The sequence below is a fragment of the Chroicocephalus ridibundus genome, chromosome 12 (genome assembly GCF_963924245.1).
Source record: "Chroicocephalus ridibundus chromosome 12, bChrRid1.1, whole genome shotgun sequence".
NCBI lineage: Eukaryota > Metazoa > Chordata > Aves > Charadriiformes > Laridae > Chroicocephalus > Chroicocephalus ridibundus.
In genome coordinates, this window is record NC_086295.1 from 6,596,355 (window position 1) to 6,610,580 (window position 14,226).

At 45.9% G+C, this 14,226-nt stretch overlaps 1 protein-coding gene across 1 annotated transcript in view; it reads left to right on the top strand.

The window, feature by feature from the left end:
* BMP7 (bone morphogenetic protein 7) overlaps positions 1-14,226 on the top strand; it is a 47,740-nt gene that overhangs the window by 18,283 nt on the left and 15,231 nt on the right. Inside the window, exon 2 of the mRNA XM_063350367.1 lies at positions 6,757-6,949. Within this exon, the coding sequence (XP_063206437.1) occupies positions 6,757-6,949 (193 nt within the window). The remainder of the gene's footprint in view (positions 1-6,756; positions 6,950-14,226) is intronic.

A 14,226-nucleotide genomic window follows, 5' to 3' on the forward strand; every position in this document is an offset into this window, starting at 1 on the left:
TAACTCCTGCTTCAGCTGCCTAATGTCAGCGTGTAAATCTTGTAGCCGAGAGGATGAAGCAAATGAAAACCAATCACAGAACTTCACATTCCCAGATTCTTGCCATTATAAATTTACTGCCGCTGCCCCTGTAACTCTTGCTGTCAAGCACAATGAGGAGGGAAACATGCGCCTTAGCAGACCGTGGCCTGGCATGACATTATTGCAATCTTTATTATACTCCCCCTTTTCCTCAGAAAAATGTAAGGACTGACCTTGCACTTCTTGCTCAATCGGGAATCCCGCTGAGCCCAGTAGGCTCTGTCAGCTGCGGAGACCGCTGGATCCTTCCCCTGTAATTGGTTTCCTCCTTCTTGAACCTCACTAACATAAGGAGAAAAGGCCTATATTTCATAAGTGACATGGTTTTATCCACCAATTTAGAGACAAAGAAGTGGAATTTATAGAGGGAACATTTAATGCCTGTTAATTAGAATCCCATCAAGAGGTCTCAAATTTGGCATCCTGAAAATTTACAGCGCAGTTTCACAACCGCTGCAAGCCCGGAGTCCAAGGGGGGGCCCTGGCCACCCTCCCGCCAGGCTGGGAGGTCCCTGGTCCTCCTCCTGCCACCGCTACTCTTGGAGCACCGCCGGGAGCCGGCTGAGGATGGGATCCACCTGAGAACTTATCTGGGCAAGGGAAAAGTATATTCCAGCTGAATCCATTTCCCAAGGGAGGCAGCAGGGTGACGCAGTAGATAGGAGTGGACCTTCCCTTTGAAAGCAGTGATGTACGTAGGCAAAAAATGCTCGTGGACCCCAGGGGGAGCTGGTGGTCCCAGGGCAGCCGGTTTCTAGAAATTTCATGCTCTAGAGTGAAAAGGTGCAAGAGAGTTTCTGAAGTTTTGGCTTGGATCTCTAGGGGTGGTGATGGAGGGAATTACAGGTAATTTCTCTAGGAAAATTCAAACAAGATTTTGTGCTGCTGGGTGAAAGTGGTGTAACTCAAAGCATAGTTTACCCTTTTGCAAAAACACAAAGGCGAAAATGCTCAGGCTCACTGGACCCGCCAGCCGGCCCTCCGCCATCTCTGAAGAAATAGCGCTCATTGTCTGCAGCTGTCGGAGGCAAAGCAGATCAAGACCTTCCTGCCCACTGAACTCACCTACATGACTTCTTCAGTCCCTGGGGCCAAGCAGGCCCAGGTAGACTCTGAAAACCTGTTAGACCTTGATGCCCGAGTGCGGCAGATTTTTTTTGGCATCCAAATCTCTGAGGGGTTTTGCCGGGAACTGCTGACGGCTCTGCAGCCGAGTCTCCCGCCCGGCCGAGAGGCTGAGGCGAGGGGGGTGTTGTCTTTTGGAATCTATTTTCCTTTGACTTATCTTTCAGTCTCAGGAATTCAGGACCTTTAATCTATTTGAGATTAAAGTCCTTTACAAATCCCTTCTGGCCTTTTTTGGGAGTAAAGAAGTTACAGACACCCTACTGCACATTCCTTTTGGTGCTTTCTTCATTGTAAATGAGAAACAAGTAGCGCTCTAATTGTTCTGAGCACTCCAATGAATGAGACAACTACTCTTAAAGTGCCTTATAAAAACAATTAACATATTATCAGGTGAAAGTGTTAACAGGAAAATTTAAGTTTTTACTTGTTTAAATAATCAAAGTATACTCCGAGTGCATCACCCAAACGTGCCAGGGAGGAGGAGGTACGGAATTACTGAAGCTTTCCCAGTTTGGCAGCCTGAGCACAGAATCTGTTCATCTATTGTTTACTTTGCTTGTGAAAAAGAGATTTTTTACATCTTCAGAAAATAAGAGCAAAAAAGTACTTAGGTAGGTAGATTGGCAAAAGTAAGGCCTCCCACAAAATCCACGGAAATTAGTGGAAGTATTTCTATTGACTTCCCTGGGGTTTGGATTAGCTCTTTAGCGCTTCTGTAATAATTATTTTTTAACACGGTCATTCTTGGAAAATTATTGCTGTGATTCACTGGTTCTTTGCTTGACACACGGAGTTGGTGATTGACATTGTGCTGCTGCGCTCGGTCCTCAGGCCGAAACGTACGGTTTCTTTGGTGTGCGCAGAGAGAAGTAATGAGTACTTCCAGCCACATCTCAACGCAGTCTTTGCTGTCACGTATCGTGCCTTGCCTACCGTCAAGCCGTAGTACAAAATCAGCAGTCCAGGCAGTGTTTACAGAATTGGCTCAGGTTGGCTTTGCACTTACCGGTAGTGATTTACAAAGTCGCTGAAAATAGTCAGGGCTCTTATTTCGAGCCTCAACATATTTTGTTGTGAAAATGACCAAAGGTGGGATCAGTTCAAGTTTCCCAGCTTTATGCCGATGTATGACGATTTGCTTTGGAAGTTTGGGTACCCTGGGGTGTTAAACCGGGATCGCAAGACTTTCTGGCCAACATTACGTTTCTGGTACTGGTTTCAACCGTTTTGCGACAAGTTCTAGGTGTGACTACACTTTTTCATCCCTGCATCTTAACGTTTTTAAGTTTTGTATCTGAAAGGAGTATGCTGTAGGATACGTCCAAACAAGCCCCAGGGATTTGTTGGCATTTTATCTCCAGTTTTCCCATATTTTTGGATCTGATACCTGGCTACTTCACATCTGAGCACATGTATCCATCATGTTTTCTTTTAACCGTCCCCGTTGTTGCACAACTATGCTGTCCTGCCGCCTCTTGCATCACCACAACGCCACAACAGAGTCGGTTTGGAAAGGTAAAAGACTTCAGAGAGATCAGAGCCCTATCTCTATCAGATAGACGACTGCAGTCTGTGCAGCATTCAGATTGTAGACAGATAGTCAAGGCCAGACTTTCAAAGATGCTGAGCTTACTCGCATATTTGCAACAAAGGTGTGGCAAATTTACTGATAACCACTAACCTAAGATGCGTGCTTGTTTTGGTTGGATCACCTCAATTGTCCGTAATTGTCCTGCACACTTTTATGCATTTTTTCCTGAATCTGTGGTCTGCCTCCATGCTACAGCTTTCAAGTCCCATCTGTCGACCTTTTCTTTCCCAAAGGACTACGCAAAAGGGAGTGTCTGGTGATCCCCACCTACGTAGCTACAATTAGCTGCCACACTACTCACCACGCCAAGAGTTATTTTGCACCAGCAGATTTTGAACCACGTTTTAAATTAGGTCATAATTTGTCTACAGTGATTGTGCCTCCAAAATGCCATACCACTTCTAGAAATGAGGAGAGGCGCGCATTCACATGTGCGTCACCTGTGAGTGACTTTGGATTCTTTCTTTAGGAGAGGAAATCCACTGTTTTCCCACAGCTAAAGCACACAGCCTGTTTCATAGCAGAATTATTTTTCAAGGGTGTTCTTCCTTTTTATATTTTACAACCTTTGATTGCACATCCAGAGCTTTGGCTTCCTCTCCAAGCAGCTGCCTTGCCAAGGCATTTGAATTGTGACAGTTTCTGAGCTGGAATTTCCAATGTTTGAAAATCAGGAACTGGGCTAAAACCATTCACCAAAAGCCTTTGGGTTGTAGCGGTTTGTAAGAACTATGGGACGAACATGAGTTCAAGTTCTTTGGGCAGGAGAGCTATTAAGTATCCCCAGCAAATGTTCATATTGCCCGATGACTTTTAAGGGAGCACTTAACACATAATGGCTGACAAACAGCTGAGATTACGTCCCTCAAGAATGACCAAAAGGTTCTCATTATGGTGTGTTGTGTCAATAGGGATCACGGATTTTACCGATGTAACGGAGAAACTACAGTTGTAGTCAGAGAGCTGTAGCAATCAATTCTCTTGACTGTTTCAGTGAACACTTAAAATACCCCTCCTCTCCCCCTCCCGTTTGATGTTTAAAAACACCCCCACTCCCCACCCCCCCCACTGTTCAAACTCCTGGGGTAATTAATTGGAAACGACCCAGTTGCAGTATTGTTAAAGGTCTAACACCCATCAAACCCAGGAGACTCGGACTTCTTGAGCGCTCCCCTGCTTACCTCGTGCTGTTGCGCTGAAGGTAGCGCCGGGGTCTACAAACAGTGCACGATCATATATACTGTACCATGTGTTCACAAATAACAACGCACAGCAGCATGAATTAAGGATAGGATTTCAGCCTTCATTATGAAGAGTCTAGCTTTTATGAGTTCAAGTCAGACCCTTAATGTTATTTTAACATAGATTTTGGTGTTTAATTATGTAATAAGATTTACTGCAGTCATCTAACAGATGTTGATTCAGGGTCAGTGTTTCTCATAAATTAGTTCTGAAAGGATTTGTTACTTCTGGGTCAGCAGATAGGTCCAGAGTGCAAAGAAAAAGGGGAAAAACAATAAACACTGGGTTGAAGGGTTTCTTGGGATTCTTTCTTCAGTTACATATCCACATATTTTCATGATCTTAATGACTATAGCCACAGGAATGTTTGCTTTAACACTAAAGATGGCTCAGCCCAAACCCCTATATCCAAACATCTGCAAAGCATGGGAAAGTTCGAACTTTCGGGCTCTTTATTTTATGACCCTGGCCGTTAATTTTTCATACTAATATGACACATTTTTTCTAGGGCTCTGCAGTGGGAATCACTGTGAACTCTACCAGCACCCGAAAAAGTTTCATCTTCATGTGTTTGTTGTCAGACTTTGTGTATGAAGTGCAGCTAAAGACCGGTGTTGGCTGATGTAGTTGTCATCACATACGTACACTGAAAAGGTGCACCCACCTTCCTTTGAAAATTCGGCATTCCCGTGTCTTTGGAAGCAAATCATATTGGTACATCCTACTGCTAGACCTCTCTGTAATACACCCCGCTGGTGATGTTATCAGTAACATAACTAAAACCACACAACATTATATTCATTCTTCTATAGTTGTGGTTAAAGGAGCTATTCCATATTAAAATATTTTTTCCTCCCCTCTATAATTTAGGCACAGACAAATTCCTTTGAGACTGAAATCATACTCTTCATATCTTATTCTGCTGAGAATACTTTGGAGGAAAGGGATTGAGGCGCATTTAATAGTGTTGCTAGCCCTTAGAGGACGGTTTTAGCCTGCCAGCTGTTTTACAAACACTGGTGAACATTCCCAATATTCCCTCATTTGAGTGTATGAGGGGCCGAATGATCTTCTGGAGGCTGTACGAGATGTTACAGCTAGAGGTGCAGCTCTGCTCATTCAGTGCACGCAAAGACTGCTCCACCTATAAAAACCATTTGCTGAACTTGGCCGCCTTCATCTTGGAAAGTTGAGGCATTTCATACCTAAAAAGCTCCTCTAAGGTGAATCCCCGCTATTAGTAAGAGCTCGGAAGTGGTTCCCTGAACAGCAATCACACAGTGGCAAACTGCGAGCCCTGGACTCCTCGCAGAAGCAGAGCGCGAGAGGAGGAAGAGCCCGTGGCCAGCCGCTGAATCTGGGCCAGCAAAGCAGCGCTGAACCTGCTCCGTGTGAGCGCTTGGACACAGCCCGCTTCCCGGAGCCTCCCCACGCTCCGTCCCCGCCGCAGGGGAGGCCCTCGCCAGTGCTCATGTACATTTGTACCGTGCAGCGCTGTAAATTTAAATAGCACTTTCCAGACTCAGGCTTGAAACTCCTCTTTTTTGGGAGTAATTCCATTTAAGTCAATGGATTTACACAATGGATTTACTGCTGCCAGAAGAGAATCAGGCCTGTAGAAAGACACACATTCTTTGCCAAGAAAATCTCAGAGCTAACTACTTGAATTGTGCAGGGGAGCTGCAGGGAGGTCAAGTGGACAGACGACGGGACTGGGACATACGGGAAGTCCCTGGTTCAAACCTCAGCTCTTAAAATGTCCTGGGGTGTGACCTCTGGCGAGTCAGTTCATCCCTTATACCTCCGTTTCCCCGTTTTCCTTTGTCCGACTTGTCTATTTAAATTGGAATTTGTTCCAAGAAGGGTGCTTCACTTCATGTGCTGGGATGGGGCGCTGACACTTCGCCTCCCCCTTGTTGGAGGACAGTCTCGAAATCTTTCTCACAGCACTGACCCTCGGCTTCAGTACCCACAAGCAGCGCTACGCCAGGCCATCAGCTGTCCCTCAGAATGACAGCAGAGCTGTCCCTGGGTGGGATAACGCACTGTCCTAACGCTGTCTTGGGAGGACGCTGGCGCTTCTTGTTACTTCATGGTCATGGCTGGGCGGTGGAAGAAGGCCCTTGCTTTGCACGTTTGCCTCAGAGCCCTGATCGCTAAAGATACTTTAAAATTAAATCTTCGGCCCTTCAAAGCAGGGCTCTGGGTCTGTGGTGAATTCAGCTGGCACCGAACGCGGGTTGCCAGCATGAAAAGCCTCAAGGACTGGAATTTGTGTATATATGTGTGTGCGGGCATGCGGGCGCGCGTGTGATTTTCAGAAGCAGACTCGGACCAAGAACCAGCACTCCTGAAAAGCCCCATCTGTTTCTTTCAGCTCCTTCCCGCAGCAGCTTGGTCATTATCAGTGGCAAATGTCCAGAGTCACTTGTCAAGCACGAAGCTGCCAAAAATCATTAAAACACAACGGTCACCCACACCCTGTACCAGCCAGCTGTAAAACTGTTTCAAAGGGAGTCTGATAAACACTATATGCTTATAATAGCCCAGATAGAGTCATGCATTTCCTACGTGCTTTAATGAACCGAACAACAGCGCGAGATGCTGCAATCAGATATTCCTGCCCTTCTCTGTTGTGGCAACTCGCAAGCGTGTTTGATGGCGAGGGGAGCGGGAACAAAGCAGGTGGCTAATGGGCTGTTTTTCTGTTTCAGTGGAGCATGACAGAGAGTTTCACCATCAGCGCTGCCACTACCGAGAGTTCAGGTTTGACCTCTCCAGAATCCCAGAGGGGGAAGCGGTGACGGCTGCTGAGTTCAGGATATATAAGGATTACATCCGCGAACGCTTCGATAATGAAACGTTCCAGATTAGTGTCTACCAGGTACTCCAGGAGCACCCGGGAAGGTGAGTGACCCACAGGGAAATCCTGATGGAAGCGCAAGCACAGTGCGTTCCTTCAGAGAGTTGTGTCCTATTCTTTTAGAAATATCAGTGCCATCAGCAGAAGTGTCTGAAGGGCTGGGTTTAGGCAGTGAAATCCCAGTCAATGCAGATGCAGTGGGCACGTAGCTGCCACGTGCGGTTAGCCACCGAGGGCAAGGGGAGAAGGTGCCCCGTCAGCCCCTGGCGTGTCCCCAGGAGCATCCCCAGCGCTGTCGCTCGTGTCTCTGGGAGCGCTCGGTAGCTGAGGAGCCAACAAGCCTGGCCACGTGCTAGTGCAGGAAAAGATCATAAACTCAGAGTATTTCAAGATTTCTGGAAGACCTACGCTCTTCCTCCTGCTGCTTATGGATCCTGAGGTGGCAAAACCACATCCCAATGCTTCCTTTCTAATTGTTCCTTAATTACTAGCCTGTATTACCAAAGGCGTTCGAGATCCCTAATTAACAAAGACAGATGACACCATGCTTTTTATATTGACTGATTGTTTTGTGTGTGCAAAACTACAAGATGAGCTATTAAATCCATTCCAAGCAATTATTAATGTATGCCAAGCTCCCTGACAAATCCTCCAGGGAACTTGAATAAGAACATATGTTCAATTTTCTCATCTGTTTTTAGTTCCAATTAATCAGCAATCCCAAACCATTTATCAAAGGCACTTAGTTTCATTTGCACACATTTCTTTTACATACAAATCCTACCAAATGTGAGACTGCATTTATTTACATAAAAAGTATTTACAGTCACATGCTAGTTAGAAGTTACTCTTTAGGACTACTAAATATGGGGTAATAATAATACAGCCCTAATTTAGGTTTATGAAAAGAGAAACACTAGGGATTTAAAGACCGGAAAGTCCAAAAGGGTAAAAAAAAAAGTGTAATCGGGACTCTGGCTTTATATTTTTATAAGAGCTAATAAAAATGCAGAAATAAATTGAAATATAACAGGAAACCTTTATCAACGTTTTTAAATGGTGAGAGTTTCTACCAGTTTTGCTGTATGGTAAAAGTATTTAACCACTGGTGCGTTTTCTTCCACATGTGAAATTCTAATTTTATGGCTTAAAAAGTCATGGTTCTCTTGGCATTTTTAATGACACAATTATTTGCAGGGTTTGGGGACTATGCTAATATTAAGCTATTTTTATCGAACAATGATAATTCAAACTATACATTTTAACCAGGCTTTCTTAAAGGAGAAGGCAACGAGCCACAGATGTGCACAGGACCCATTAGATGTCCTGTTTACCATAAGCATTTCAGTTATTTCCATCTTAGGCTGCTCCAGGGTTAGAACTTCCCTTTGCCGTATTTCTCGAGTAGGTTACTTAGGTACAAGCCTGCAGGGATGACTTTTCACTCTTGGGTAGAGCAGAAACAAGAGATGTGTTGGCAGGTGAAGAGGCTGTAACGAGTGTTCCAGGGCATCAGGGAATTACCAGAAACCTGTTCTTGGAGTAAATGTCCTTCCTCATCAGTGCCAGGGAAGTTCTCCTCAGATCCTGAGGAGCGAGGTAGGTACTCACTGGCAATCTTACTGACAGAGTTAGGATGACATTTATTACCTCAATTTTAAGATGATACATCCACAGGTTTGTTAAAATTATATTTAGAAAGGGCTGCAAGGTACCCACTGGGGCTGGTTGTGTGTGGAGCAGCAAGTATTTCTGCAAACTGTCTTCTTCACAAATTCTTATTCCTAAAGGAAAAAAATGTATGCAAAGGGCAGGCATATACACGAACCACAGGCTGGAAGAGGTGAGGAATCTTCCTAATTATACAGATGTTCCAGCTACAAGATTAGATGCAATTTTACTGCATCATATTCACCACAGGAACGCTTTTTTCAATGAGTGTTGGTGCATATTCACCCTTCGCATACGTTTTGGCACAGGCAGTGATGAGTTTTGAACAGTTTGTCCTGAAAAAATATTCACGTTGGTTTGGATTGACCAAAGGTAAAAATATTGTCCCTAACATTTGTCAAAATATTTGCTCTTTTTCTGCATTTTTCCACTGACATTTTCCAAGCGGCTCTGTCACAGGCCAGTCATCCAAGTCAGTGTGTCATTGGGCAAGTGGAGAAAGAAAACAAACTCTCTCCAGTGTTGATCAAAAAACACCCATTCACTTTGATGCTTCTTTGGCTGTTTGTCTCATCCTGAGCAAGCTGGAAAGTCAGACCCATCTGACGTTGTTAGCAACAAGAGCAAAACAAAGCCAAAGCCTCCCCCCCACGCAGGCAAGAGAACCTTTGCTCGCGTTTGGCTCTGTAGATTCCTCTTCCTAGAGCACGGCAGGTACAATGGCCAACAAAAACCCAAATGGCTTTCCCTCTCCCTGTGCTCTTACAATGATCCAAGAGCAGTGGGATCTCCCAGGAGAAAGGCTGGAATTGCCTTTCGGGAGGTTTTCTCCCGGCACCTCCTGTTCAAGCGCCCCGAGGCACGGGAGCTCAGCGCCGGGCTCCCCAGAGGCAGCTGCAGCATCGTCTCTCCTTCGTAACAGCAACGCGCAGCAGCTATCGGGACACCTTCTAGGGACACAAAACCAGCACAGGATCAGCTGAAAAGCCCAAGCTGAGGCTGGCTGGAGCTTTTTTCCTTTGAGGGTGAAGAGACCATTGGATATGCTGAAGGCTTGATTTTCAGTTAAACCTCAGATGAGCCTCCAGTGTGGAGGGTGTGATGGTGTGCCCTCAGTTCAAATAAACCGTAACTACAGGCAGTTCAACAATTAACGCCTTGCGTTACGAGTTCAGACAGGTCGGCAGGTATCTAAGCAGCAACATCTCTTGTCTGCAACTTGTTGTCGGTGAAAGATACAGGCACAGGTCTTTCCAGACAAACAGCTGCACCCACAGCAGACTATTTCTGAAATCCTGCCCCTCAATAGTACCGACATTTGAACACAGGGTGGAAGCTCTTCTCCATCCCCCTGCTCGGTCGTGGGCAGACAGGCGCCCAACAACCCTGGCAATCAACACGAGAGCCCAGCTCCGTCCTTTGTAGCGGAGGGAATGCCACCCTGGACTTTGACTAACAGGAACTGTATCTCTGTCAAACTGAAGATATTATTACAGGTGTTCATAGGAAACCAGACTAAATGATCAAATATTCTTTTCCAAATCTATGAATTCATTGCAAGGTAAGCTTCTCAAACTGGCAACATCTCCTTTACAAAAAGGCATGTACAGCATTCTTTAGGCACAAAGCATCAGTTATTCACTTTAAGCAAACAAGTACATTCATGAACAAAAATGTTCCTAATATCGTAAACACTGTGAAAACAGTTGATGTTTTGACTAATATAACATGTCTCAAAGCTTTTGTGTGCATAACTTAAAGTCCAGTGACTCATGTCCAACTTCTGTTTGGTCTTCATCGTTCCCTCACCCAAAAGCCTGGGAAAGAGTTTTATAAAGCCAGCGACTGGCTTGAGAAGGGTGCGGAGCAGCAGGACATCAGGTCCCTGTTTGTGGTCGCGAACCCTGCTAGCTGGAGCTAAAGGTTGCCAGCAGGGAGCCGGGTGCTGCTCAAGCCTCGTCTCCTCCCTCCTGGGTGCTGTGGGAAAGCAAAGCCGATTCCAGCGGGAGGCAGCGCACATCACCGGGCTGGCTACAAGGTGTTGAAGGTTTATTTATCTCAGGCATCCGCGCAGGGAACATGTAAAGCTTACGGATACAAGCCTGAGAAAAATGAACTTTGATACTTTTACAGGGGAATAATGAAATAGTTTGTGAACTGCTTTCCAAAAGAAATATCCGTTACCCTCAGGCTCTCCGCTGCTGTTGTAAGCAATGGCCAAAGCAAGAATTGCAAAAGGACTTAAGTGCCGAAGGGACATGCAAGTACTCAGTGGGATTTCTAGCAGTGGCTAAGCAGGTTGGGTACCTAACTCCTACTGCAGCTGACAGGAACTCGTGTGTTTTCAACAAGCGCCCATGCAGTTCCGGGGCAGATTATCAGCTGGGACATCATCCTCTAGTTATTAGTGTAAAGCTGCAGGAAAAACTGTAGGCTGTATAGCTTCCCTCAACATCAGAGCTCGGTCCTGCCCGTCTGTCTGCACCTTCAGCAGCTAAAATACCTCGTCCCACAGTTCCATCTCCGATTTCATTGGACCCAGCGCTTGCACTGTGGAGTAAATCCCAAGCCCTTTGAAGTCGATGGGAGTTTTGTTACTGGAGAGAATAAAGCCAGGTACTTGACCAGCCTTTGGTAATTGAAATGTAGTTGCTACATGTTCACTTTGTGGCCATTACGGATTTCACAGGCTTCAAAGGCAGTGAACGATTTGAATGCTCATGTTACGAGCCCTACAGAAAAATAAGATCTTGCAAGATGCATTCCTGGGTTTGACTTGCAGCTGGAACGCTTTAGTTTGTGCTTCAGATTCTGCCACTTCTCCACCCAGATCAAACCTGAGCCCCTCTCCAGACCCCTTTTTCCCATTCACTGGAGTCTGTTTCCATGTTGTGGGTTGAAACATGTAATTCTAGTAACTAAGAAAGGCTCGGGCCCACCCAACCCGCAAGCAGATGTGCCTTCTTTTTGGAGCTTTTTAAAGTACCAGTGCGATGGTTCCAGGGATGGTGCCCCAAGGAAGGGTATCGTTTGTTTTAACATTGTGCCCCAGCACCACGACGGTACCTGTGAGTACTAACAGCATCTAGAAAGGTACTGACAATAGCTTTGATATTATTTTTTTTGTGACTTATCTGCAAATCAGTTGATAACTCTACTCATCCCGATATGCTCGTGGACACAGTAGCAAGGGAACTTTAGCATGGAAGCCCTGTGGCTCTCCAAGAACAGAGCTGCATCTAGTTATCGCGTTCAGACTGTTCCTAAAAGCCACTGCAGCCTGCAAAACCTCTGACAAATCCTGAACCCACTTAGCAAGGCACAACTCTTCCCAGGCCCTTGGGGAGCTGCAGGAGGCATTTTGCATACCCCAGTGGGCTCTTGCTCAGCTAAGCGATGCACTAACGACCAGGGATACAACGCTGAACAGAAAGAGCTGTATTTAAAGTGTCAGAGATATGTCTATAACCTCATTTCTCTCAGCACTGCTTTTACAAGAGGCTTCATATTTAGGAAACACGTTGCATCCCTCTGTAACAAACTCCCATTGCCGCTTTTAATCAGTCTTTGAAATCTCTTACTCTTCTCAAACACCACACAGGAAAGGGAATAAGACTACTAGAGACACGCAAAGCAGAATTAAGAATTTGCTGAAATTTTAAAGTGAATTTAATTTCTCCTAAGATTCAACAAAATTTACACAGATCTGTTTCACTACCAGCACAGCCAGTTTTCAGACCAGTCCTTGGAAACCACCTCCGGCCAACTGTATTCCTGCTGTGGCCATCATCCCCTCACCTGGAGGAGACCCTGGGCTGCGTTTGGCCGGCGGCTCTTTCCCGGGAGCATGGGGAGGGTTTTTATCAGTGGGGAGGGAGAAGGAAGGACAAGCAGGGATCGCGGGCGTGCGGGGAAGGGAAGGTGTGGGAGGAGGGCTGCATCAGGTCTGTGTACAGAGGGTGTTGCAAACGTGCCAGGGAGAGGCCCAGGGAGATCCTGGGGCCCTCTCAAAGTAGGAAAGTCTGAAAAATATTTTCCTAAGCTTGTCTTTGGACAGCTGCAGCCGACTTTAAGCAATGACACCAAGCAAACTGGAATCTGGATACTGCAATTTTTAATCCAAACAGATGTCTTCTAACCCCCGATCTCCTCTCACCCTCCCAGGATGCCCTTTCTGCCTTCTCCTCCCTCCACCTCCCCAAACCTGGACAGGAATTGCCCCTATTCTCCCATGCCAGCTCTGTCCCTGGGCTGCCCGTTAGTAAACTTGCACCATGCCTGTACCCAAACAGCCCCTCCAGGGTTAGAATACCAGTCCAGAGGATAGGATTATGCTCCTGGCTTAGTGGCTGGGGGTTACATGCCGAGTCAATAAGACATTTAACATATCTGTGCCTCCAGTGTTTCCCACTTTAAAACTGAAGCAGGAAGGTTGACACGTATTTCATGGAGTGGTTTAGGTTGGAAGGGACCTTAAAGATCATCTAGTTCCAACCCCCTTGCCATGTATTTGTATCCCATTTGGAAGTGGTCATTAGCATTTACTACCACTTGTCAACCAGCAGCTTGAAATAACAGAGCTGACGAGGGCCATGGGGAAAGCGCGTGAAGAAAACGGACACAAAAGCAGGTGCTGTTTGGTGAGAGGGCTACCCTGGAGCAGTATGGACCTTACATAGCAGTATTGTATACAATTGCAGAGTTTCGTCGCATGTTCTCTCTTGCTGTTGCTGAATTGCCAGCTGGGTCTCTCTAGTCCACGTTCTTCTTCATGCCCCAACTCATCAAGGGAGGTGATTAGGAGAGATGCTGCACTTCTGATTTTTGGATATGCTGCTAACACTTATGGCTACAAACCAAAGTGCATCCTAGAGGCTGAAAAAATACCCCAGCAAAAGGCAAAGAGCCCATACATACTGTTTCCACGAAGTTATTAATCCTTTTTGGATTAATTAATTTGGATTAATAACCTTCGTGGTTATTAATCCTTTTTCTTATCTTAGAATTACCGTGTTGCAAAGTGGCAGTTCTCTTCCTCACTGTTTCCTTTCAGGATGCTCTTTCTTGCCTTTTCTGTATTTTGTCTCCCTTTATTTCTCCTTTCAGTCCCTTTCTCTTCCACTAATGACCTGTGATTCCTTTTCTCACCCCACTCATGCCACCAGCCCTCCACAGCCCTTTGGCAGCTTCAGCCCTTCCACCTCCATAACTCCAGCTGCTTTCCAGACACCATCTCACGTGCATCCTGCCCGGCCACCCTCACTTTGCAATACTCGTTATTCATCCTTGATTCCAGAAAACACCAAGTTTACTAAGGAAATTTCATAGACCACACAGCAGTTATATGACCTGTAGACAAATTTTTGGGAGCGTTTCCAACAGGAGGTGCCTCTCCTTTCTGGCATCCAGCACCAGCCACTACCAAAGCGATCGGCAGACAAGTGCCAACCTCCTGTCCTCATCTTAGGCTCCATCGACAGCCCAATGCTTGAGAAAATTGAGCTGAAAGCCCTGAGTTTTATCATTGCTAAAAGCTTTGACACTCCCGCTGATGCAAGTACTTTGAACGCCGAGCCATTTTGATGTGGTCTCAACAAAACATACTTGTGGTCTGGATCCAGACTTCATCATTTATGTAACTCTAATCTAG